This window comes from Neopsephotus bourkii, unplaced genomic scaffold (assembly GCF_033783945.1).
Source record: "Neopsephotus bourkii isolate Nb327-2 ecotype Australia unplaced genomic scaffold, CSIRO-AGI_Nbou_v1 NB_1767, whole genome shotgun sequence".
NCBI lineage: Eukaryota > Metazoa > Chordata > Aves > Psittaciformes > Psittacidae > Neopsephotus > Neopsephotus bourkii.
This window is the reverse complement of record NW_026902241.1, coordinates 5,588,185-5,615,554: the sequence shown is the minus strand read 5'-3', so window position 1 is coordinate 5,615,554 and position 27,370 is coordinate 5,588,185. Positions and strand designations below refer to the sequence as shown.

Below are 27,370 nucleotides of genomic sequence, written 5' to 3'. Positions count from 1 at the left end.
GGGCTGAAACCTCCCATGGCCGCCAGAGGGCTCCCGCTCCCTGGTCCGTCGGCCCCAGCGGCGGCAACACCCCGTCAGCGGTAGGCTCCCAGTATCCTTCCGCCCGCCCCAGGGTGCCCTGCACCTCTCCGCGGTCGTCCCCCCCACCCGTTCAGCTGACAGGCTTCAAATCGACGCCCGAACAGCCGAAGTAAAGCCGCCGCACCGGCAGGGCAGGGCAGGGCTCCTCCGGCGGAGCCACTTCCCCAGGGCAGTCCCACAAGAGGGTGCCAACAGCAGGGTCCCCACACTGCGCCATTGCCCCTCACACACACCACTGCGGCGGCTCGAACCGCGCTGCGTGCGCGCGCAGAACCCCCGCCCCGAGCGCGGTGTGTGGGCGGGGCGGGGCGGCCGGGCGCTCATTTCCTCCTTGGGCGCCATTTTGTAGCGCAGAGAAGCTGCAAATAAAGAGCGGGCGGGAGCAGCGCGCCGGGAAGTCTTGGTGGGGGGGACGCTGCGGCGGTGGCCGCCCCAGCTCCGGAGCGGCGGTTTTCGCAGAGCTGATCGCGGAGGTTGGTGGCAAGTGTGAGCGGTGGCGGCGTTTCGCCCTCGATGTGACGGGAGCGGCCCAGGCGGCTAGTGTGCTGGGAGAGCGAGGCCTCCGCACCGCGGGCGGGAGGTGAGTGACCGCGCGAGTGCTCCTCCCCGCCCCCTTCCCGGTCGTCGCCGCCGCCTTCGCTCTCCCCCCACTCCGGAGGTGGCCGGGCCCGCGGGAGGGACCGTGCTCCTCGTGGTCCCGGAGCGCCAAACTGCGGTGGCGGCGGCTCCATCCCTCACCTCGACCAGGGGGCGGAGCGGAAGCAGTTAGAACCATTTTGTGTGAGGCCCCGAGCCCGGCCTGGCTGCTCCGCAGGGATCCTCCCTCGGCGTTCCGCAGCCGTCACACCCGGCCACGGCCGCCGCCCCCCTGGCTGTGGGAGACGCGTTTCTCTCGCCCCTTGTTAAAGATGAGCGAGCGTGGGCTGTGCCCGAGCTAGAGGAGAGTGGCGGCAGCGGAGTCTGTCAGACGCCTGCGGTGAGGCGGCCCGTACGCGGCTGACGGGGACCCCATGCAGGAGGCGGGGCTGCGCGGCGGGACGGGGGTGAGGAGGCGCGGGTGACGGCTTCAGAGCGCGGTTGGTGAGGCGAGCGTGGAGTCTGCTCGGCCACGGTGGTGATTTGCAGGTCCTCTGCCCTCCTCCCCCATTTCGGTTGTCTGGAGCTTATGCCGGGGTTTTCCCCCTGGAACTCATTTTCATATAGTTACAGTAGCTGGCAGATACTTCAGGTGTAACTAGTAAAGCAGCATACCTGATACTATTTAGCTACTTTGTTTCTTAAGAGTATTTTTAAAACCTTAAATCCTGTTTTTTTTCTAAGCTTCATAGTAAAATATGTACAGACTACTGGAGTTCCAAAAATTAAAACGCACTTCACGTATTTCAGTGCTTTTTGTAGTCAACGTGTCATAAAAGTCTAAACCAGAATGAGATTGCATGAAAAAAAAAAAATGTTTCAGTGCCCCTGACAATGTTGTTTCGAGCATGGGGAAAGGTTTTATATTTCTTGTTGCCAGGAGCAGATATGCAGGAGTGGTGCATAGCAGCCATCGTTTTCCCAAAATCAGGAAAGGGCTTACTTAGGATAGCACAGCTAAGCTGTTCATCGTATAAATCACAGAATATAATCGTGTTAATTCCAGTCAGTTATGCAGGAATGTTGTTTTCATTGGTGGTTCTTTATTGTAGAAAATAGCACTTTCATCATGCTCTTGCAAAATTTTTCTGACCTGTGTAGGAGAGAGACATCTCTTTAGAGGAGAGCCAAGTGAGGAGTTGCACAGTTCTTCAAAAGTTACTATATTAAATTCAGAGAGTGAGTATTTCAGTTGTAATGTCTGTAGCATACAAATTAATCTGCCAACAAACAGAAAGCTAAAGCAAGTCAATGACAACTGATGTAGTCAACCTGATGCTCTTAATGTTTCTGAAAAACTGAGCACGATGGTAGAAAGGTAGTGATAATAACTTTCTCACTCGTAAATGCTACAAAAGCTGTTGCATGGAGTCGTGAGGTGAAATCCACACATACAGAAAGAGCACTAGTGTTTACCTGTAGATGTGATCCAACCTAGCTTTTCTGAAATAACCTGAAGAATATTTTTAGCAAGTGTATTTTTCTAGTGTGTGGTTCTATTGCTACAAGTGATAGTAGGTGGCAGTAAGATGGTAACTTCCGTAACACAGTCTTTCAGCACTTTTGTGCTCTTGTCTGAAAGCAAGAGATGGCTTTGTAACTGGTGGCATGCTGGGTGTAGAGGTTAGAGTCACCAGGTCTGTTGTTGCTGTAGAGAACTGAATGCTGGAACCTTGCACGAGATCTGGATATACGGTGTTAGGCTACCCTTAGAAGGAGCATCAGCCTTTGATTTCTTTCAGTCAGGATTGTGGCAGCAATCATAGAGTTTACAATTGTATGCTGCTGCAGGGTTCACAAGTCTCTGGGGAAACTCACCTTTTTGGTTATTTGTGTGTTGGTACTTTTCTGAGGACCATACAGATAATGACATCTGTGCACAATTTAATCAGTTAGCTGTAGTTTGGTGGAGCATTTGAAAATCATGTTGCTCTCTATCAAGGACTTACAACTTCCTAAGATCTGTGCGATTGCTTCCAAATACTGAAGGTGCTGAAAGATTAAAAAAATCTTCAGTAAAATTATAATGGGAGAGGTAGGCAACCTAAATACAGTGGTCACAAGCATTCCCCCCGTGATTTCAAGTTGTTCTGTGTTATTTTGGATGGCTGAGTTGGGCACCAGCAGTTTGTATCGGTATTCTCTTATACTTGAAAATCTATAAGGTACATTCTTGGTAGAACAAGCTCAAATAAGGAACTGCATACAGAAGCTAAAGCAAAGTGCTTGAGTAACTTCTGTGTGAGAGGGAAGGTGGTGGAAATGGGGGAGTTGCCTGTGTATTAGTAAGACTAGGAACAGGAAGCTGCTATTCATCAGCGAAATGCTTCTACTGAATATCTTTTGAAACCTTTCTGTGGGTTCTAATGTCACATTCTGTGAAAGGTTTGGAAGTTATTTTATCTGTACATTGTACTTGGATTTTGTGGGGTGGTGGTGCTTATTTTTATTAACCAGGGCTTTTAGTAGAGTGCTGTTTATTTGTCAGTGGTTACTGTACACTAGAAAGGTTCTAATTCATTAGGTGTCTATTTGTTTGTCTTAGGATTTGGGAAACTTAAATTAGTTCATTGGGTGATGTTGTGAAATACCTAGTCTGTAGTCTGTAAAAGTCTCCAAGAACAGAGAAGTGTGTTTTAACTACTTACGATCATTGTTTTTGTGAAGCTAAGTGATTACAAACAAGGAGTTGACACATCCTTTTTCTGGTATATGTGCACTGCAGCAGCTTTACAAGTTTTTTGAATCTTATATGCCACTTCTGTGTTGGAAAGCATATTGCAAATATGAATGCCTCTAGCAAGCCTTGCATTCATTGTTACTTGCATGCTTATCTTTTATATTTTATAAATCAATATGTAATCATAGTTTTAGAAAATATTCCATATTATCCTTTTGAGGTAAGGAAGAGTTTCCAGTAACTCAAGGAAGTGTGAATAGTTAATCTAGCACAGTGCAATCCTGTTATGCTACATACACAGTCAAATTCAATTCCTCTTGTGTGTATTCAAGGCATATATTTGACTTTTTTTTCCAAAAAATGTTCACATGGGTTTTAAAGTAACTGTTTAATGCTTCCTGTTTATCGGAACTTTTAAAGTAAGAGAATAAGGACTTGGAAGAACATATTATTTTGACATAACCCAAACATTAGTGGTAATATTCACAAATTATTCTTTCTATTCCAAAGAGTTAGTGAAGTATTAGTATATAAGTGACTTTCCTCAGGCCCTGATTATTCTCCATCTTGTAAAAAATACAGTGTTAAATAGATATAGGCACATATAGAATGTCAGTTTGATCTAAACATACATGGACGAAGTTGGGTAGTTTTTCGTAGTTAAATAGGAAGAACTGATTTGTGATAGGCTTTTTAGACAGCTAAAGGAAGTTTTGATTACCTTTTAGAAGAAAATTCATCTGTTGACTTCATATATAGGTTACAGCAGCAAAGTTGTCAGGGTGGTGGTTTGTACTCTGGGTCTGCAATGTGTGAAACCAATGTTTTAGTAGTCTAATACTGCAGATAAAAATTAAGGCTAGAAGTACAAGTTTCTGACTTGTTCAGCATTTCATATAAACTAGTAACCATACTACGTAAAACTCACTTTTTTTTTTTTTTCCTCTCCCTTCAGAGTTCACAATGACGAATGAAGAACCTCTCCCAAAGAAGGTATGTTTAAAAATAACTTGTGCCTTTACCCTCCCAGGTAATCATGACAGCTTGGTAAGTCATGCTTTTCCTTTTACTCCGTAGGTTCGCCTAAGTGAAGCAGATTTTAAGGTTTTACCTAGAGATGAGCTCATCCTAAGGTAAAGTAAAAAGCAGTTTTTCCATCTCAATATTTTAGTGAATGTTTAATGAGATGTATAACCTCCCTTTTCCATTCTTTTTAGCATCCTTATTCTGAAAAACTGTTTTATCCTTTTCATGTTGCATTACTTTTGTAAAGTTCTCATCTTGTCTAAAACATTTTTTGTATGTAGTTTGGGGAAAAGCACTCTTTTCCAAAGAGACAAAATCCTGAACAATATTTTGTAATACATGAGTAGGAGGCTCTTTCTTCACTTGTAACTTTAGAAGATATGGTTGCTTACATTCCTCTGCTAGATAGCAAGTTATTTTTAAACATCAGAAACATGTCAACTCCTTACTCCTACAGTAAGTTTTAGGTTTTCTTCTCAGCTTGTTCAGATATTAACAGTAAAATGTTAAAATGAAGTTTTCATCACCTAGAACTTGCATAAAGAAGAGCCTGATCATCTTATTTTTTAGAAGGCTGAGTGTCACCATGGAAAAAATAATAGGCAATCCTGTCAAACAGACCACCTGCTTAAAGAAACTAATCTAAGTTGTTTGACTCTGATTTTCCCGACTTGTAACAAGGAGCTAACTAAACTAGGTATCTGTGAGTCATCTGTTTATCTGCTGGAATAGTTTGTGTATTTGTTTTGGTAAACCTTAACTCTTGGCTTTTTGTACACTGTAAGTTATTATTAGGGTCTTAGATATTGCTGTTTCATGGAACAAAGATTAAACTGTAGAAGTCTGAAGATAAAGTGCAAGACTTAGTATATATTATCAGCTACTCACTCTGCTGAGCAAACTATCCTGCCACTTCTGGGGTGACAGTTCTTTCCAGTGGAGTCAACATAGACTGGCTTCATATGTTTAAAACTGGTTTCTGCCTTCTGAGTATCTAATTGTTTGAGTGGTAATGGGTAATGTATTTAAATGGTAGGAAAAAATACTTCTTTGATGTTGAGTGGTTTAGTCCTTGTGAACCTTCTTTCAGAAGTTCCTGTGCTCAAAATTATTCCCAGGTATAGCAAACTTCTTTACAGACTTAGCTATGCCCTTACTTCCAGCTGTAAAATTCCTGTCAAAGTACCGAAGCATGGATTCTGTGCCACTTGCTTTCTGCTTGAAAGTGTGAAAACAAAACAAAGGCTAAAAAAAATAAAAAGGGCTAAAAAAGGATTCTGACTGTAATTAGTCAGAACCAGTCATTATCAGTGATTAGTTGCTACCATAGAAGAGATCCATTTCCAGAATACATTCAAGTGAGAATGTGAAGGAATATACCCAAAGAGGTGAAGTATGTCAGCAGCTAAACTATGTTAATGAAGAGACAGGCGAGAATTTGCTCATGACAGCTGTGTTGCTATCAGATCTTAATGTAGACAAAGCAACTTCTGCTCTCAAAAAGGCCAGTGGATGGATTTAAGGAGAATAACAGTTCATTATATCCAGAAGTGGAAACTTAAATGCCATTTTGGCTATGTCCATTTGTTTGCATTAAGCAGTCCTGTGAACACTGTTTTGTTTGCTTGTTGGGGTGCATATTTAATGGATCTGTACTAAGTGCAGCTTGAATTGTGATTTCATGTAAAACTATCAATTGCTACACTAACTGCTGGCTTCATGTGTAGGTTGAATAAAATATAATATTATATGTAAATGATATTTTAATCAAAGGCATCTCTACTAGTTTTAGACATAGAAAAGTGTGTGTTGAATGCTGCTGCATTGTCTTAAGATTTAGAATGCCTTTTTATTTTTGGTTCATGCTTTGGGGAGGGAAATGCATTTTAAAATATGGGCATGTGTCATTTGCTTTTGGGTAGTACATCCTCATTGCTGTACAATTGCACTGATAATATACATATGTAGAAAATACTCTTTTTCATCACTTTCTGTGCCGTAAATGCAAATTCCACTGTTCTTTTTCATGAAGTACATAATTCAGGTTTGCTTATTTTAGCTTCTGTTGATTAAACACGAGCAGGGTCAACAAAAAGCCTTTCAGTTCAGCCTTTTTGGGATTTCTGCTTGTCTCATTACTTGTTGCTGTGGACTTACTTCCTTCATCTTTCCCCTTCCCTTTAATACAGTAGCTACTTAGCTTGATTGTGTAGGAGCTTCTGTGAGGAAGAGCCAGGAATATAACAAAGCACTGTGTGGACCATAGCTAAAAATCTGATCAGTATTGGCCTGGTTATTTGAGGCACCCTGGTTTACGCAGGCACTTCTGAGGAAATACAGTGCTTTTACTGAATGTCAGTTGACATGTACTTACAGTCATTTCTAAACTTATTACAGTCACTGGACTTGCAAAGTCCAGTCTGCTTCATATTTTTAGAGAATGAAGGGAATTAGCTATCCTACATAATGCTGGTCAATTACCTTGCAGTTCATTTGAGACTGTAAGCAGCCCCTTGAATGTAAATCAGATTCAGGACTGTCTAGTTCAGTGTACAGTTCTGTCTCTGTTCTTCAGTGCATTTCCAAGTAGCACTTAAATGAAGCTCTTCAGATTGCCAATGTTTAGCTATCGGATTACTGATGTGAACTGCTAAACAGATCAAGAAGCCAACTAATGAGTGAAACTAAACTGATTGGAGGAAAAAAAAGACTTTTAGCTGTTGCTTTTTTTTTTTTTTTCCCCAGTCAGGTTCACATTTCTCTTTCTGAACTTTTAGAATGTACATGGGGACAAAACTATTTTTCCTGGAGAGCCTGTAAAATAAGCTACCTGGAAAATGGTCAGAATGTGTAGTTTTTAGGAATGCTATTTGTATAGGAACTTTACTAATTCATCAGAGGTCTTTAATGTGTTCTGGTGTCTTGTGGGGAAGTTCCATGCTTTTATGCAGAGGATTACAGTAGTTCTGGACAGTCTTCATCAAAGTTTCTAAGTGGATATAAAGATCTACTCTGTGGCATATGGTGACATTTGCAAGTTGACTTTTTCAGTTTCCTGATAGCAGTAGGCCCTAAGTGAGGCTTCAGGGCATACTAGCTTTTTTTTTGACATTTTTCTTTTTGTTAACTTGTCACTCTGGACCCTTGGGATGTGGTGGAATTAAACTTGTTAGCTGGGGTTTCTAGGTGATAACTACATCCACTACTAGATTAGCCTTGACTTCTCCAGGCACCTGACTTGAAAAATCCATGACATGGCCTAGTGCAGTCTGGATTTTCTTTTCCAGGAATTAAGTTCTTGCTTAAATACTAGCAGCTGTTGAGAAGTGACTTAGAGTTACTATCTCTGATGTTCTTGGTGACTGTGGGCAGTGTGGTGGTGGTGTTTTGGTCTTTTTCTTTGTGGTGGTCATGTCTACTTAGTGTTTCAGGTCTTCGTTTCATTTCAGTTGCTCTTTGTACAGCCCGTATTAAAAATTTTAAGTTACATCTCACAGCCTGAAAACTGTCAAAAGTCAAGTAATTCTGCAGCTGCATTTGAAGCTCAGCTCTTTCATTAAATGTAATTATTTCATGTAAAAATTAGGTTCTTTCTTTCCAGGCTTGCTATTTAGTAGACTGTTCAAGTTGTACTTTGGGGGATTGAAGTCTCCTGAACTAATGGTTCAGGAGTTTTTAGTGGTCAAATGGTGAAACTTCTGTTTCTAACAATGTTCTTTTTCAATCAAAGATAAGTTGAAGGGTTAAGTGGGAACACAGAAGCTTTCTTCTACAGAGCTTGAGAGTTAATTCATGCTGACTTCATGTTCAGCTAAAGAGATGAAAAATTTTGTTGCTGATAAAAGGAATAGATCTTGTGCTTGCTTTTGCTTTTCCCAGTGAAGTGATCTCAACAGCTGTTACAGATCTGATGCTTCTTAGAACTGTTTGAATTCACTAAATAGTAAAAAATGATCTAAAGCTAACTGTCTAGTTTTGGCTGAGATAGTAATGCAGGTTATAGAGTTAAAATAGAGCAGTTACAATGAGTCTGGCATAAGATGGGTGTCAGGGACAAAGGGTAGTTGGGAAGGGAGGGAACAGAAGCTTGCCCTTCTAATGGTAAGCTAATACATGAATTTGCTTCACAATGTGGAGTTGTACCATCATGAGGGAGACACATAATGAGGAGCAAAGTACTTCCTTAAAAACAAACAAAAAACCCCAAAGCTGTCCTGTGAACTTTGCTGATAAGGCAAAGGTTTACTGCAGTCTTTGATTTGCTACTGATTTGATGATTTCTGTTAAATGCAATGCTGTTTTCAAGTGTGAGGCTTTCTGGCTGTGGATGAATTACTTAAATAACATACATTCACAGAGTTAGTAGGCTTGTTTGGCTTCTGGCTCATGAATATAATCAGAATGTGGTCTTGCTTTGAATGAGCTGCTACAACTGCTTAACCTAGATTGCCAGTTGTAGTGTATTGTAGTACACTTCTGCATGTCTTGTTCACTTGGTAACATACTTTGTGTTATCTTTATATTATGACTTCTGTTACAGAATTGCTTGAATTGTTTTGGTTTGAAAATGAGATGTATCTTATGTATGCAGTGTTCAAGGCTAGGTTGGACGAGGCCTTGGGTAATATGGTTTAGGGCGAGGTGTCCCTGCCCATGGCAGGGGGGTTGGAACTTGATGATCTTAAGGTCCTTTCCAACCCTAACTATTCTATGATTCTGTGTACTTTGTATGGATAAATATGTAATAAGTGTTTGATCCCAATGTTTGTCCAAAATATTACTGTAAGTGTTAAGATACCAATTTTCCATGTTGTGATGCACAGCTACTTTTTTACTCTTTTGAGATGCAAAGTGGATTTAACCATTTCCATGATTCAAAGCTCCTTTTTAAAAACCTGGATTTGCCATTTATGCACTTAATGTATTAATTTCTTGACATTTTCTGGTTATGGCATGAATGTATACTCTGAAAGTTTAGGTTTAGATGCCTTGATTTAATAAAGTGAGCTTCAGAAAATTTTTTTATCTCTTCATCTCTGCAATAGGTGGAAACAGTATGAAGCATACGTGCAAGCTCTGGAGAGCAAGTACACAGACCTTAATTGTAAGTTAGCCAAGTTTCAAAGTGGTGCAAGTTACTTGAATGTATGAATCGGTGTTAAAAGTAATATCTGTGTTCTCTAAAACTGCTAGAAATGAGATAATCCATATGTCAGTTACTTGTCTGAAAAAATCTGTTTTTTTTCTAGTGTAAGTTTTCAGTCTTTCCCAACTTTCTTAGCTGCTTATTTTCCTTTACAGATCTTATACAGCATCCAAAAATCTATTTTTGCATGTGTAGGACCATCTGTACCCAGACAGCTGGGGGCGGGGGGGGATATCTCAAAACATAACTCCCCAATAGATATATTTTCAGGACTTTTCTGTTAGAAAGGAAGTGTTATTCTCTATCAGAATTCTGCATGAATCGGTGACCTTGCAAGATTGTAAACCATGTGCAAGGAGGAATAGTTTATAGAGGTATAGGTCTAAAATTAGTCCCCAAGTAACACAGATAAATAAGTTGCTTTAACATTAGCAGTTTCTCAGTTTTGGAAACCTTGGCATGGAGTATGGGCTGTAGTAATCAGTATTATTTGATTATTGGCAAATGATTATTTAGAAATAACTTGTTCTGAAGCAGTTTATGTTCTTAGTTTACAGCTGATCATTCTCAAGTAATTAGAAAAAAAAATCTTAATTATTCCAACCGCTCCTCATTGTATACATGACAAGTAGGAGAATGTATATTGTTTGTATCATGCTGTTTGCATGTGTTCCTGCTGGACTAATTTGACAGTGTACTGTGCTGCCTTCTCTCATTTCATATGTAAGCTTTTCATAAATGTTCATGGATCAGAAGAATGCCAGCTGTGACTAAACTGCCATTTTTGAAGTTCTCAAATATCTTGCTGTTCCTCATGGAGTGTTAAAATGAGTTTGAGGATTGATGACCAATAGCACTGTTTTACAGACTGTGGATTGCTTTTTGGCAGTGTAGATTTCCCTCCTGCCCCACCCTGGCCTCAGTATCTCTTAGATGTGAGGGCAGTTCCAACTTCCCAAGTTTCAGAGCTGAAGTTGCAATAGTACTTGGTTTTAAGCAAGCAATTTAAAAGTTATTCCTATATAAACATTTTCAAGTTTTAAAGAAGGGTTGGAAAGATGTTTTTAAAACCAACTGTTGTCAAGCTTTTATAACACTTAATGATATTTTGATTTTTTTTCTTGTGCTTACTATAGTCGTGCTTATTTATGACTTTTGCTTTTTGTGAACTTGGTTTTTAGATTTGTTTAGCTGTCTTTAAAAACTGTTCTTGAGAGGATGCTATAAGACGTGCTTTTTGTGTATTATTGTATTAGCTAATGATGTGACGGGATTAAGAGAATCTGAAGAGAAGCTGAAACAGCAACAGCAAGAATCTGCCCGAAGAGAAAATATTCTGGTGATGAGGCTGGCAACTAAGGAGCAGGAGATGCAAGAGTGTACTGTAAGTATTTGGAAAAGATGAGTTTTCAGACTTACAGGTGTGTCAGCTTTTGAGCCAGTACCCATGTGCTATGTTGTCATATACGTATAGCATCATATTTTCTGTGCTTAAGAAATAGCAGGGCACTTAAACTTCCACTGAATTAGTAAAGATCACTTTTTAAAGTTTGCTTTTTTAATTATTAATTATTTCAGTTGATTTTCAGCAGCACTTGTGCTCGAAAGGACTTCCTCTTCAGAACCTCACTGATTCTTGCATGAACCATGCTTGCTTTCTTCAAGCATTTATCAACTGTGCATATTTACCAAACATGTTACTTCTGACTACCAGATGGATGCAGGAACAAATTGAAACGTAAGATTGAGTTTGCTGGGTTTCATTTAGGAAGCTGTAGGCTGATACGTGTTGGATTTGGATAACAAGGGTATTGGTAAGGTTCTGCATCTGTTTGGATAGATAGGGGAAAGAGCTACTGACTTTCATGGGAAGTTCTTCTGAAATTGAGCACATCTCTTTCTCCATTTTTCTAATGTTGGTTGTACTGAATGCCTTTTCTGTTGCTGTTTGTTTCTCTGTTATTTCTGTGGAGTTTCTGCGACTTCTGAAACTATCTTCTACCACTTTGTGGACTTTTGAGCTTTTATAGATTTCCTAACATAAATTTTATCTGCTACTTTAATTTGGTAGTTCCTGAGGGAAGATTGTGAAAAGCTGCTTATTGTTAGTTTCTGAAATACTTATGAGAGCTTTTTTTATTTTGTGGCTTTCCTCTGTTACTTTCTTTTAGCCTTCCTTTTTTTTTGTTTCCCGTGTAGGTTTTCAGAGCTCTCGGGTATAGTAGTGTGACAGTTACCTCTGTAGTTTTCACTACTTTTAAGACCATAAGATGACGTTAGTTCATAGTAAGAGATGGTATGGAGAGAAAAGGGGCTAAAGCACCTAAAGTTTGCAGTGGCAAAAAATGAATCACGGAATCACTGAGGTGGGAAGGGACTTGCAGTTTGTCTAGTACAGCTGCTTACTCAGAGCAGGGGCAGCTGGTAAGGTTACAGCTGGTAAGGTTACTAAGGACTGTGCACAGTCAGGTTTTGACCATATCCTAGAATGGAAACCCCAAAACCTCTCAGGGTAACCTGTGCCAGTGTTCGGTGACCATCCCAGGGAAAAGCATTTTCTTATGTTTTAAGTTGAATTTCCTGTTTCAATTTGTATCCGTTGCCTTCTGTGCTTTCAGTGGGCACCATTGAGAAGAGCCTGGCTCTGCCTACTTTACTCCCTCTATCAGGTATTTATGCACATTGATAAGCTCCCCTTGAGCTTTCTTTTCTCCAGGCTGAACAGCCCTTGCGCTCTCAGCCTCTGCTTGTATGTCACATGCTCTAACCCCTTAATCATCTTCATGGCCTTTGATTGGCCTCATTCTAATGTCTGTCTTGTACTGGGGAGCCCAGAACTGGATCCAGTACTCCAGATGTCTCGCCAGTGCTGACTGGAGAGGAAGGATCGCCTCCCTTGACCTGTTGGCATCGCTTCTCCTAATGTAGCCCAGGATGCTCATGAAGATCTGTTCTGGTTCTATACCACACCACTTCCCTAGTACTAAGACTACTATATTGATCCTGCTTCTCTTGTTAGTTCTGCTGGTAAACCCTGCCATGAGGAACAGCAGAACAGCAATAATGAGAAGTTTTGTTTTTTTTTCTTTCTAACTTCAGAGCATGTAACTGAAACAATAAATAATTAAAAAATAAAAAGAAATACAAGTTTTTCATTGAAACAAGATTTGTTTGTACTACTTTCACCTTTCTTCCTATTTCTAAAAGAATCAGACAGAAATTTCAGGTATTTAAGACTATGAATTTTGACAAGATCCTGAAGACTTCTAGGATTTTTGGTTGCATTTGTAGATATTTAAAGCTGTAATGCATAGGCTTCCCAGAATGTGTTTAGAAAAACTTCTGAAGAGCTTTTATTTATTTTGATGTACTGAGAAACAAAGAGGAGGAAGAGGAGGGGGGCGGGACTGAAAAGAAACAAACCCAAACATCCATCCACCCAAGTGGCTTCTATTTTTTCCCGGTATTGACACAGGAATAACATCAAGGATGTGATCTCCATAGTACACAGAGATAGGAAGATACATCCTTGAAGAAGGGGGCTGGAAGCTAATAAAGACATTGGCACCTTCAGGTGTTTTCAGATTTAAACTCTTAAAGACCACTTTGTTTAGTAGTAATAGATACTGGGTTTTCTTTTGTTTTTTTTTTTTGTGTTATTTTTTTTTTTCCCAGTGAAGTAGCAGTAGCAAAATAAATCATGTTGGATGAGAAGCAAAGCTAAGCTGTAGGATACTAAATCATTTCACAAATGAACAAAAAACGTTCACCGTATGATAAGTTATTTGACATGTCTAGTTTTTAGTTCATAAAATAACTTAGCATAGTTAAAAATTTTTTGTAATCCATATTGACATGTAAAATATACCAGTGACCAGTTATTTATGTCAGGCTTTAATGTTCCTTGTTGCATCTTAGTTAAATGGAGCATTTAACGTGTTAAGTTTCTTGCATATTTATTGTTCATATTACTCTTAATGCATTTTTGAAACATATTTTATACTTACAAAATTGCCTTATTTAAATTTGAAAGGATTAAAACTTAAAAATACCATATTCAGATGATAGTAGCTGATAAAGATGTAGGGAGTTCACTAATTGTTATGTAAAACAACTTGCTAGTTAAAATGTACTAGCTCTAAGATAAGGTGTGACTTTCCTAGTTGCTGTTTTAATTTGCAGCCACCTTTTAAAAAGATAAAATATGTCAAAACCTACTTTAGTTAGCAAAAGTTACCAGTCATCATCTTGAAAGTGTAGGTGTGAATGTCAGAATAGCTGTGGCAGAATGGTTGTCCTAATTCTGTATCTGTACTCTTTTTGAAGAAACTAGGTGGTAGTTGAGTGTGTAGCTCCATTCTCACTTGTGATCTGTGCTTAGTCTAGCAGCAGAATATATGGATTTCTTTTGAGCTGGGAGCTTCCTGAGAGTGTGACTGGTGTTGCAGACCTACTCTACATAGTTTAGGGTGGCTAACTAAAGGGCTGTTTTGAAGGTCAGGGGTTTAATACTTCAGCACCCTGCTGGCAGAAGCAGCCTTGAGCTACCATTCTCCTAAGCAGGAACAGCCCTCATAAAAGAGGTTGCTTCTGTTAGGGAAGTGCAGATAAAGTACTGGCTACTGTTTCTGCATAAAGCTTTATTTCTGGCAGAGAGGGGTGATCAAGTTATTGCTACTTCAGGAAGCCTCCCAAGCTACTGCACAGCTACTGTAGGTCAATGAGCAGACAGGCATTTGGAAACAGTTGCTACTCAGATAGGTTTTCTATGGAACAGGTAGCGAGTAGAAGCTCCCTGTGGGTGCAGTTGGACTTTTGTACCTAGATGGTCATTACTCAGCCTACTTGTGGTTTAGGTTACAGCTGTCTTGTGTTTTTTCTCATGTTTCTGTCACAGTGTATTCCTTGTAAGAAGGATATGCAGTTGTATTTAGAGTGCTTACGTTTTCTGTTAAGTACCTGTGTTCTGTTGGTTAAGTTCTTCATGTCAGAGGGTCTATTCTTCGTACAACTTCAGCTGTGAAAAAATTCAGCTATTCTAAAAGTATGTGAGAAGCATGGGGGATGGAAATGTTACTGTCTGTCAGAGCAAAAGAAAAATAATCCACCCAAACAAGATCCCCTGCAGCCTGATGTCCACTAAGAAAACCCTAGTTGTATGTTATCCTGTCTTGGGTTAAAGCAGAGAGAAAGCTGGTATCAAGGTTTTTATAACTGTTTGTGAAGTTGCATCCCTATCTGTCCATCTGATGGGCTTTTGAAAAATACCAGCTAGAGTGCGCTTTTGTGTTTTGGAATGTGAGCAGCCTGTAGTCTTTTTAGGTGTTAGAGTGGGCGTATCCTGGGGTCTGGCATTGGAGAGAGCTATTCCTGTATATTTCAGCTCTAGCCTGAAGTTGTTCCTGACTGCAGGTAAACTCTGCTTCCCCCCGCTCTTTACCACTTGGAATGTCAGCAGGAGAGGTGTACCAGAGAGTGGTTAGAGGGAGCAAGAATGGGAGGCTGGGCTGAATAAGCAGGAAGATGAATGGAATAAGGAAGCAGAAGAAGGTTAGGAGGTATGGGATTGCTTTAGGAGTGGGTCATATTGAGGATAGGTTGCTAGGTCTGGGTGGGTGAAAAACCTGGCAGGTGAGACCTCTAGATTTACAGCTGGAGGAAGGGAGTTACAAGTATGGAGGAATGGATAAAAATTGAGTTAGAAAAACTGGAGGAATAAATGGTCTTCAAGTCTGGGGAGGGAGTGAGCAAGGATTGTTCAGCTTCAGCAAATTCTTTCTCCTCTGTTGTTTCAGGAACAAGGTGTTAAGTAGAGTCTGTGCAGTGCTCTCTGTATGGCCTAGGGGCCTGAGCTAGATATCCAAATGACACTGTCCAGGAACTCATATCAGACAAAATCAACTGGGTTCTCTTGAGTGTTTTAGTGCATTTTTTGGCATGAGGAAGGAGCAGGTGGCAGCAATTCTTTGTGCCACTGATGCAAGAAAGCTGTTACGGTTCTTAGGTTGAAGAAGAAGGGGAAGGGAGCTGGGCCTAAATAAGACAAGGAACATAGTCTGTTTTTTTTTTTTTTTTTTCCTTATTTTGATGCCTGTCTAAAAATAAGTTGGGAACAATGTTGCTGTAGCATAATTCTATTCCTGGAATTCCTTGCCAGCTGGAGTGTCTCTGTATGTGTAAACATCCATTAAACTAGCTGGTTTGCTTCTACAAGTGCTAGCCCTTGCAAGGAGTTCACAGGTTGTTGAAATACTACCACTAATGCAAGTGTTGGAAAGATGAATGGGTATAGAAAAGACAACAATAAATGAAATAGATCTTTATTCAGTGCAGCAACATTCACTGAGGCAAGGGACACATGGGGGTAAAACATCATCTAAGAAATGTTATGATGAACTTTAATTTGGACTTTCTGTTTTGAAGTAATGTTTGTAGGTGAGTTCTTGAGTACGTTAGTCCCTCTGTGTTTCTTTTTGGGCATATAAAAGTTTATATGTTTAAAAGCATGGTGGTTATTTAAATTTTTAAAAGTAGCTAAATATTTTTATTTTGGTAACGTCAAATTAATGTGGAGTCAATGGAAATAGCTATTTCAATGCCTTTGAAATCACTCATTTGAAATAAAAATTGTTGCTACTTAATATATAAATTAAAACTTGTGTTGTCTTCAGTCAAGAAGTGACTGAGGTCACTACTACATGTTAAGGTAAATAAAATGTTTGTACTTAAAGTATACTTTACTATTGCTGTGTAAAGACCCCATAACAAAGTAACTATACATGAAAATGGTTCAAGTAACAGGGCTTTTGACTCTGCTGCTTGTCCCAAGTAAAGCAATGTGTGAAGGGTGAGGTTTTGCTTCTGTTTTGCTGGTGATGCCTTATAGTGCTCATCAGTGAAACTGTTGTTGGCAAGTCTGGTTGCAAGATTGTGTGTGCAGGAGGAGGTAGCCCCCTAACTTTCAGCTAATGCTTGTTTCTTAATCTCATGTAATTTCGTTCATTTCTCGTTGACAGAGAAGAAATGTGTGTGGTACAAGGAGCATAAAAAACTGAATCTGGGAATGGAACTCTGGAGGCTGATGTGATTTTTAGTGATTAGCTAAACTAAATACATACTGTTTGTACATCTTAATGTCTGTTGTGATGGAATTAAAAAGTAAGAAACTTAGGGAATCCTATTTAAATCCATCCAAGTTTTGATTAATTAATGTTGTATTTAATAGAAATTCTCTCGCAATTACTCCTTCTGAATTTTTGACTGTATTGTAAGTCTTCTGGGTTTTGAATTGTAAAATTATAAATCTTTTGGGTTGTGGTTATTGCAGGAGAATTGGATTAAATCAAAATATGTTTCATTTCTGTTAATGTTTCTAAATTATTTTGTTAAAAAAAATAAGCAGACGTGCATTCCTAAGAATGACTGTTGCATTTCCAAAAAATGTGAAAGTTCTTTAAAACCTTTGTAGTAGTTGCTTAAAAATACTATGTGTCAATATAGACTGTAATATTCCATACTAACTTTCAGGTTACATGAAAACCAGCTATCAGTTTTTAAGCAGATAGCTCTCTGAATATACTCCCCCCCCCCGAGGAGTGCAGGCAGATACAAAAGAAAGGGTGTATTCTAATGCTGCACTCACTGCTTTGGCGAATGTTACCTTATATGTAGAAAACAATTTTGAAGCAGCAAGAGGTGTGGGGGGGGGAAGCCCTTGGAAATTTAAGCTTGACAGGTGGTGGGATGAGGGATTGGGTGAATATGCACACTGATAGGTGCAGATGGGCAAAAGTGACATGGTTTTTTTTCCTTGCTTCCTTGAGGTTATGTTTGGAATAACTCTATGTATCTAAATGACATTAAAATTTTATTTAATGTTGTATGGATAACAGTCTTTTTTCTTATTTTATGCAGAATCAGATTCAGTACCTCAAGCAAGTCCAGCAGCCTAGTGTTGCCCAACTGCGATCAACAATGGTGGACCCAGCCATCAACTTGTTTTTCCTAAAAATGAAAGGTGAACTGGAACAGACTAAAGACAAACTGGAACAAGCCCAAAATGAACTGAGTGCCTGGAAATTTACGCCTGATAGGTAAACAAAACAAATACTCCCCAGTCAAGACTTCCCTGACAGTCCCACTACGAGAATGCTATGGTGGGACAGCCAAGTACTCGTTTCCACACCAAGACTCAGACGTTTTGAGGCAAAAGCCAGATTCTTATACTGTCCAGCTTGTAATGCTTAATGTAAAACTTACCAGATGAACCTTGTGTTTCAGCTTTTTTCTCCCCCTTTGCTTCAGAGGCCTGACGGCGTCGAACTATTCTGAAGAAATGGCCATCTTCGAAAAAAATCTTTTCTAGAACATGTAGACGTTTGCAAAATTGTTCTATTTGAAGAAAATAGAGGGAGAAACAGAAGTCTTAAGTCTGTGGCACACTGTGTCTATAGACAGTTTGGAGGAGAGAGAACCTAGAGATTATAAATATGAATTGAACATGTAAAATTCCCGTAAAATGTAGAAGTGGAATATGCTTCGCTCTTAACCTTGAGCCTAGTGACCTAGAGACACTGTAAGTCAGTTTTGCCAATAAGACTGTGGACTTCCTGCTTGTTCACTGAACTGCTGGGTCAGAACTCGATGAGGTGAATTTTGCATTAAAGAGTTCACTTGCTAACCACTTTTGAATAGCCATGAGTGCTATTTGATATCACAACAGTGGTAGTGTACACATTTGACTGTTTAGCCTTTGGGCTCTCTAGCACTTGAAGGAGCCTTAAGTCAATGTTGCTAAATAATGAACTGTTTCCTGGATGGTTGGTAATACTGTGGACGCCTCAAAATTAGGACTGTACAAAATGTACATTCTATCTAATCACAGGTTTAATATTGCTGGAAGCAATATATTTGATCACAACTAGCATATAGAAGAAAAACTGGTTGTGATAAGTATTTTCACTGCATGTTTTCATGCAGAAACGAGAATTTTTCGATCTTCTCTACTAAGAACTGATATCAAATGCTCAATACAGAAGGCACACAATGGCAACTGTCTTCAGTGTTGGTGGGGTGTTTTTATTCCGTTGTACACCTGGGTTTTTTTTGTATTGCACTTCTATATAAAATGTGCCTTGAAATAGTTGTAATGCATAGTTCAAGGAACACTACTGGTTATACTGTTGTATTGTGAAACTCCTGGGACGAACGAGAATTGAACAGGTTGTTATTTCTGCATTGTCTCGTTCTCTGAAAACAAAGTCAGTATTTTAACAAACCAGAAAAAATTTAAATGCATGCACTTTCCTTGGTGGAATCAGTGAAGGAGCCTTTGCTACTCTTATTGATGCCTCTGTTCTGTTGTCCCAAGTTACTTGTAAGAGTAGCGTTCTCGGACAGTGGGGAGTGCATGTCAGAGGTCTGTAAAGTCAAATGCAGATTTGGTATGACATTTGTTTGGGTTTTTTTTTTCCTTAGCTAATTGAGTTCTATTTAATAATCTGAGGTTTTGATTTTGAAAACAGTTGGGTAATGTTTTATGACTCAGTCTTATCCCAGAAAATTCATACTTCAAATTAAAAAAAAAGACATCCAGCTGTCACAGAAGGTGATGTATTCTAACTCTTTTGATCACTTTGATTAAGATGGCATTACGTATTTTTGAACTCAGAGGTATCTTAACTCAGAAATATCTTAACTGTTTGTGCTTCAGATGATTAATATGGGATTGAAGAGTAGTGCACTTACGCAGGTCTATTTTTTTTGCATGATAATGACTTAAAAGCAAACGAAAACCTACAGAAAAACTTTACCTTTTTAGAAGTGATACATCTGGAATGATTTTGCTATAGCAGTATCTAAGATTTTAATGATCTAGCATCAAACCAGAGGTAAGACTTGCATTAATAAATTGTTAATGTGTTACCAAGCCATTTGTAAAGCTCACTTTAAAGGTATGCCATGCAGACTACTTGTTTAACTTGGAGTTTAGAAAATTATTTAATATATTAAGACACAGGTTGGTTGTTTTCTTAAGTCTTAAGACTCTAAATATGTGTATGCATATATCCATATATTGCGTATCTGTGAGGAGAGACAAGTAACATAACACTTTCTTTCAAGCAAAAGTATTAAAATTTTATTTCTGTAGCTCCAACATACCTTAATCATATAAGTCAGTGGTGTGAATGTGCATAATTCATATATGCGGTAGCTGAAGTAGAGGAAATTGGAGTTATTTCCTGGTCAGTAATTGAGGCATCTTAAATAACTATATTAAGGTTTTGTCAAGTTTTGTTATTTGTGGAAAAGTAAAGAAATGACGACACATGTAAAGTACTTCAAGGATTTTTCATGCTTTTTGCATCCTGCTCCCCCCATTTGCTTTATTTGCTCATCCTTGTATGCAACTACTTTTATTTCATGGCAACTGACCTAGTTTATGGAATAGATGATGTTCCTGATCAGATCCCTGAATGGTGCTCAGGATAATGTGTTAACCCCAACCCTGAGCCTCGGCCGTAGATAAAGATGTACAGCATAACCATTGCTGATGGCTGGGAGTAGAAATAAAAGGACATGTAATGAAGGGAGTGGCTGTGCTAAGCCAGTTCAGCCATCTTAAATGTGGGTATACATTTGCAGTAAGCCCAGTACAACAAACACTAGTCTTCTGAAATAACCGCTTATGTTCTTACAGGTTTTGTTGCATGTATGTTCAACAACGTTAAACTTAGTTTTACAGCTGATAGCTACTGGATTTTATATTTTTGCATGTGTTGTCTTTTTTGTAAATTGCGAGAAGTGACTTGGTGCCATACTAGTTCAGAACATCTGGAAAAATTTTAATGGGAAGAAATAGCATTATAGGTAACTATGCAAATTTCTATACAGGTAATAAATATTTTACATTTTGGCAGGCGTTAACATGAAGAAATTAATGGGATTCTAAAATTGTCCCAGTTCCAAGGTAACTGGTACTTGGTAATTCTGCAGTTGATGTTGTTTTGTGAAGAGAAAAGCGTTAAATGACTTAAGCACTGCGAACTTCTTCAACTTGTACAGTAACAGGAATTTGCAAATGGCTAAAAATCATTGCATGTCTGCCTAACAACTTTTGGGGTATGTTACATTTGGTTATCTCCAAAGTGGTCCTGCTTTACACAGAATGAACATCTCTAAGGAAACTTGCATCTTAAGTGTGTGACTTGGACTGTATTAGGTCAGCACAATTTAAACTTCAAGGACCTGGCATTGGACATCACATCAAGAAAGAAAACAGGTTGCTGCCCTTAGCAGATTTTCAGGCTTCCAGGACTTTACACAGCCAGATTCCTTCTGGAGCAACCCATCTGAAAGATTTGGGAAAGTCAGTCGGAAACGTTAACTGGGGCAGAGTTGGCAGAACTTAAAAGTTGTCTAAGGCTTGAATGCTTAAAAGGTAGTTAAGGAAATTATTATTTTAAATTCTTTTGGTTGGGTATTTTGGTTGCAGGAGAGAAACGTGGCTGTGCATTGTAGCAGAAATTTCCTGGTCTACTTTTTTAACTCTCAGTTTCTTTTGATCTTTGTCACTTGTTTAAAAGCAAACACACAAAATTAAATGACCTTCTTGGTCTTAAAAAGTAATGCAAGTTCTGCCACTGAATTCACAATAAACTTGTTCAAGTTTGGGTTGTTCTTTAATTTTTTTGTTTGGCAGAACTTCTGTAGAAAAGGACAGCTTTATTATGTTGCTGAGCCTGTCAAAAGAACTGTTTGTGGTTGCTATCCTGACTCTGGCAGACGAAGAGTCCTAAAAGACTTTCATTTTTTCTCTTTCATGGAGTCAGCTGTATTGCCTATATATTAATTTGCATACTACTTCCTATAATGCTTTACAGTGCAGTTTTTATAATGAAGATTAAAGATGTGTGATGTTATTCATTTACCAAATAGAATCTTGTTGGATCAATTTTTTTTTCCCTGTTTCCCATTTCTTTTGGGAAACAGATACCCTAATGAGCATTACTCATGACTTGAAATCTGTCATTCTAAAAGAAGTAGATTAATAATACATTCCTTTGTAAATTTCCTGCCAATGTTTAATTACATTTTGCTTTCTCCTCACCATGCAAGGTGTGCTTAGGAAAAGCTGACCATAAAAATCATGAAACTGATTCTGTACATTACTGTCAAATACATAAATTGAAAGCCAGACATCTTTTTTTTTTTTTTTTTTTAAAGAGAATACCTGGGCAGCATTCAAAAGAATGTGTAAACCTCTTAAAAAAAAAATACAGATGACCACTATGAGAAGTTAAATGGGATTTAATATTCCCTCCCAAACAACTTTCTCTTCACCCAAATGTAATTATTAAATTTTACTAGTACAATAAATGAAGAATGTTTTTGTTCATAACTCAGTTTACACATGTAATTTTTATCGGTACTTTATCTTTTGAATTACAAGGCACATCTTTAATCAAATATTTAACTCCATTGAGAATTAGTATATGCAAGATTGTGCATACTGATAATCCAGATGTTGGTATCAAAAAAGAACAATATGCTTATTCGTATTTGCAGTAATAAAACTTGCCTTCCGCTTTATGGGACAGCGAAAGAAGACCCAACTGGCATTGGAACAGCATGTGGTAACTATAGGGAGACTTTCTGCTATGACAATTATGTTGAGGCATAATGTTCCTTGAATTGTGACATGCAGAAATTGCATCTCCTTTTTGTCTGTGATTGTGATTGAGGAAGATTACTGCAGGTTTTGTCTTCATTTTGTGATAGATGGCTCTTTCCTTTGCAGCCAAACAGGCAAAAAGTTAATGGCGAAGTGTCGAATGCTTATCCAGGAGAATCAAGAGCTTGGAAGGCAGCTGTCCCAAGGACGTATTGCACAGCTTGAGGCAGAGTTGGCTTTACAGAAGAAATATAGTGAGGAACTTAAAAGCAGTCAGGATGGTAAGGGATTTTTTTAAGAAAATGGAAGTTGCCTTGCAGTACTGATTTAATTTCCTGATGATACACAACTGTAAGACCATCTTTGCCAGAATGAAAGGACAACATTGAGTAAAATATGACAACTGTAAACCTTTACTGGTAGTATTAATAATAAAAAGACACAAAATAAACCACCAAAACAACTTTGGGGGACTTGCGATTTACAGCTCCAGTAATGCAGTGTTTTAATTTGAAACTCCAGACTGTAGGCTTTGCTGTTTAATAAAGAATGTTGAGACTGCACATATTCTTGGTGAATTAGTAAGATGAAAGCTGTTAATGTTGCATGAAGCTAAGCATGCACTGGGAACAAAATGATTCTCGTTAATTCTGACTTATTTCAAAATAATTTTAAAAGCAAATCACTGAAACTCTTTAACAGTGCCTAAGAATGCTTAAGTAACTCAGGTGAACTAAAATAGTTCATTGTGTTAACAGTCCAAAGTTTACAGCATTGTAAACATAAATTAAAATTACCTATAAGCTCTGGCCTCTTGCATAATTTAAATGAAGGAGAAAATGCAAATATAAAGAAAACTTTATTGAGAGTTTTGCATAGAATCAGTGTGGTTTTGGTAGACTGTTACAGGGTAGGTTACCTGATAATTACAGTAAGTCCTGAGGAATGAGCTATTTGGGCTTCATGTAAGCCACTGGATATGTATTTGTCTTATGACTGAAGTCTAAGATAGCATAGACTTGATTTGGCATTATCCAAGTCTGACTTATCCTGTATCTTTAAGGATAATTCATTCTCTCTCCCCCAGTCATATTTTTGAGAAAGTAGCAGTATAAAATAAATAGAATTATTTAAGGGAAGTTGCTTTTTTTTTTTTTTTCCATGTAATGACATGTTGTTGGAATAGTTACCTTTTACTTTGTAACTGCTGTTTAGGTAATGCAATTAATCTAAATTTATCAAGCTCGTAATTTAAGCAGATGTGAACGTAGCTTAAAGATTTTGCCTATCAAGTACAGTATAGTGAAGTAAGTTCCAGAGATGTGTTCTTTAACCACTACTGCTTTTTTCCCTTGTCAATAAAGATGACGGTAATCCTGCAGTAAGTTTTCCTAATTTTTTTTTTTCTATAGCAGCAAAAAGGCTTCAATTTTATGACTTCTTACAGTAATAAGCAGTTTGTATTTTATTTGCTCTGTTATATCAAAGGTGCAGTTGAAGGCTAAGGGAGTTAGTGTTTCTTTTATTGTTTTCAGGTCAAATTTGTTTTGCTCGAAAATAGAGTCCTAATTGTAAATCCTTTAGTACATAAGTACTAAATTAGTTGAATTAGTTCATACTTTTGTTAGAAAGAAGGTGTTTTAGTGTCCTGTTACATGGGATTTAAAGGAACAAAACCAGTAAGAGCTGAAACTTCATTGAAATGTGACTGAAACCTTTTTATTGCTGAAGAGACTTTTGTAATTACTTGGATGTATTTTGTACAGATGTGGTTCATGGTCACTTTTGCAGGGTTTCTGCTAAGGTTTTGTACTTCAGTAAAAGTACATACATGAGGTGGTTTTTGCAGAATATTAATTGTTGGAATTGAGCTGTTTTCCAGATATCCTCCTTTCTTGCCCAGAAATTAATTTTTTCTCATACATTTTGAGCAGCATTCTAAAAAGTGTGTAGATCATAGTTAAGTATTTTCTCCTTCAGAGGCAGAGTATCTAAACCAGTGCATGCCTGATGGCTGAAAAAGTCTGTTGAAAAACTTCAGCATAAAATGTTGAATTGTAGGATTTTTTTTTTTTCTGAGATTCAAGCTATGTATGGGCTATTAAGTGTTTGCAACAAATGTGTTTTCTTTATATAGAATTGAATGACTTCATCATCCAGCTTGATGAGGAGGTAGAGGGTATGCAGAGTACCATTCTAGTTCTTCAGCAGCAGTTGAAGGAGACTCGCCAGCAGTTGGCACAGTACCAGCAGCAGCAGTCCCAGGCATCCAACCCAGGTACCAGCAGGACTCCATCTTCTGAGCCTACAGACCAGGGAGAGGCTGTGGGTAAAGACTGCAGCCGTCTGGCAAACGGACCAAGCAATGGTAGCTCCTCCCATCAGCGGACGTCTGGGCCTGGTTTTTATAGGGAGGGTAGCGGCACGGAGGATGACTTCCCAGCTTCTCCAGGGAATGGTAATAAGCTGTCCAACCACTCTGAAGATAGAACTGGTAGAGGAAGTGGTAGCTACATAAACCAGCTCAGTACTGGGTATGAAAGTGTAGACTCTCCCACTGGCAGTGAAAACTCTCTCACTCACCACTCAAATGACACAGACTCCAATCATGATCCTCAAGAGGAGAAAACAGTGAGCATGAAAGGTAACAGAACTGCGGGTTCTCGTCATGTCCAGAATGGTTTGGACTCCAGTGTAAATGCGCAGGGTTCAGTTTTGTAACATTTTTCTGCAACATTTTTATACAGTGTCATTTAAATTGGGAGAGGATACTGTCCAGAAGCCGTTTAAATTAGTGCATACTTGTCACAATTTTGCCTTTTTGTGGGTTTCTTTTTGCTTCAATACCTCTGCCTCTTTGGAAATTTTAACAGTTAATTACATTGAATGTTGCTAAGAGGATGTTTGTGTAGCTCAACTTATTTTTATATGAGTTAATGTGAAGTTGAAATGGAAATTATTTCCATAAAGTATAACATAAATGATGTCTGTACAAATCTGTGTATATCTAGAACCTGTGCTGTGTAAGGGCATTCTTACTCATACTGTTATACTTAACACCACCTTCAAGATTTGTCATAATAGCTGTGGGTTTATGACTGCCAAGTTTGCCCAGTACAGTAGTTTTATCACTAAAAGATGGACTAGCTAAAGGAGTCCTGTAGTAGTTTCAGTGTTAATTACAGTTTTCCCCACCATACATCTGTGCATTTTCTCCTTAGGTGACCGAATGTTTATGAATTGTGTGCATAGTTACTCAGTTTTTAAGAACTGTTGTATCCTGTTTATGCATATTGCTCTGTGACTCCAATATTATCTTACCTGTACTGACCAAACCTAAATAAAAACTTTTAATAATGTAATTTCCTCATAGCTCTGCATTGGCTTATGTGGCTTATTTGTATGCGTGTATTTACAGTACTTGTTTTTTATCTTTAATTTGTTCCTGTGTCAATCCTTTCAGGTCAGCCTGATGGTGCTTATTCTACAGGACATTTCCTTATTGTCAGATAAGGAAAAAGAGGAAAAAAAAGGGGGGGGGGGGAGAGAAGGGGGGAAGGTAAATACACGAACTACAAAGCTTTGAGTTGGTAACTCAGCCTCTTTAAACCAGATGTAACTGCTGTTGTGGTTTTTTTTAATGCTTACCTGAGGGAGCTGACTTCTTCATAGGTGCCGAGAAAAATACCTTTAAGCATAGTTTTGTTGTTTAGTAGCAGTGAGTTATGAGTTTCTCAGAACCTGAATTTCCTGTGGTTATTTTCTATCTGCTAGTTCCATAATGAGGAAGATCACAAAAAGGAAATGAAAAGCACTGGCTTTTAAGCACTGTTCAAAGGGAAGATGAAAGTACTTCTCAGTTTACTTTTGGGTAGGCTTAAGTCTAGTTTCAACATTGAAACTTGTACATTTTGTGATTAGTGGATGACTAACTATTGTGATATGTAGCCACTAAAAAGATACTAAATAGCTTTATATCTTTGCAATTCAGTGTGGAAACAGACTTCTGTTGTTTGAAAGCAGTATTTCTTCAGAGTTCTGGGCCATCCTTGAAATGGTTTCATATTTACACAGTTAAATTCCTTCATTATAGAAGGATTTCTGTGGCACCATTTTTAAGTGGCTTGTTATATGAATATTAGCATCTACAGTAGCACTGTCCAAGATAAATGGGTGTAATTAAAATACCGCTAGCTTAAACTACTGTTGGATGCTAGTCCATGTACTGCTGCTATTTTAATTTTATAGGGCTCACTTAAATGTATTAAAACTACTTAGAGGAATTGTCACTTGATGTGTAAATTCCATTGGTGGTACCTGGTTGGTTTTTGAACATTATTTTAGCCCTTATTACCTGGAAACCAGCAATTACTCAATATTCAGTTGAATGTATGAAAGAGAAGTGGCAAGTATCTGCGAAACCATACTGGCATGTGGCACCCAAAGTAATTTCTGTGATGGTGATTGGGTTCAGTAGTTGCTGGTGATTTATATTTGGTCTTAATATAGTCTTGCTTGCTTATTTGTAATGTGTGTATATGTACATCCTAGATTCTGTACGTGGTAGAATATAGTATTTAAGAAGCTTAAAATGCTGATTATAGGTAACAATGGCTTTAGCTGATAATGGTGGATGGCAAAAAGCCTTGTGTGGGAATTGGTGGTCATGGTTCAAATTTGAAATACAGAAGCAAATCATGCCAAGAAAATGGTTGACATCTTTTCACCTAATATAAGGAACTAGAAGAATGTTAAGTATCTTTGGAGTTACTGTAACTACAATCAATTGTGCTATGGTTAAAAAAATGCATAGCTTTCAAGTGGTGACAGCTTGCTACTTAAATCTGCCAGTTACTATAGGATATTAATTTCTTAAAACCTCATATAAAGATGAGTGTATGATACTTAATTCCTCAACAGTAAATTTAAAGTTTAGCTAAAGAGCTAAAAATAGAAATACAAATTACAGTCTCAGACTGGAAGGTAGCTTAACTAACTGAAGGAAAATAACTGTGAGGCAGGGTAGGGCATTACCTTTGTCATTCTCTGCTTAGAGGGTATCTTCTAAAGGAGCAGGCTGGGGTGTTTTGTTTGTTTTCCCATAATGAAAGCAGCTCAGCAGCTGTGC

At 38.5% G+C, this 27,370-nt stretch overlaps 2 protein-coding genes across 3 annotated transcripts in view; one reads left to right on the top strand and one right to left on the bottom strand.

Annotated features, from left to right (window-relative positions):
• MRPL18 (mitochondrial ribosomal protein L18) overlaps positions 1-27,370 on the bottom strand; it is a 323,272-nt gene that overhangs the window by 28,422 nt on the left and 267,480 nt on the right. The window lies entirely within an intron of this gene.
• WTAP (WT1 associated protein) lies at positions 409-25,604 on the top strand. Of its 2 annotated transcripts, XM_061378579.1 has the most exons (8): positions 410-661; positions 4,353-4,390; positions 4,475-4,530; positions 9,469-9,527; positions 10,826-10,953; positions 17,484-17,662; positions 22,369-22,523; positions 24,380-25,604. In XM_061378579.1, the coding sequence occupies exons 2-8, from the start codon at positions 4,361-4,363 to the stop codon at positions 24,961-24,963; spliced, it is 1,191 nt and encodes a 396-aa protein (XP_061234563.1). In that variant the 5' UTR covers positions 410-661; positions 4,353-4,360; the 3' UTR covers positions 24,964-25,604. The 2 variants fall into 2 exon arrangements, 1 of the variants encoding a protein (XP_061234563.1); XR_009729278.1 differs by lacking the exons at positions 22,369-22,523; positions 24,380-25,604 and adding an exon at positions 20,489-21,241 and having other exon boundaries at positions 409-661; positions 17,484-18,217.

Coding starts and splice junctions, on each gene's coding strand:
- WTAP (XM_061378579.1), top strand. CDS start 4,361: ATGACGAATGAAGAACCTCTCCCAAAGAAG. Junction 10,954..17,483: donor AGGAGATGCAAGAGTGTACT/GTAAGTATTTGG, acceptor TATTTTATGCAG/AATCAGATTCAGTACCTCAA. Junction 17,663..22,368: donor TGGAAATTTACGCCTGATAG/GTAAACAAAACA, acceptor TTTCCTTTGCAG/CCAAACAGGCAAAAAGTTAA.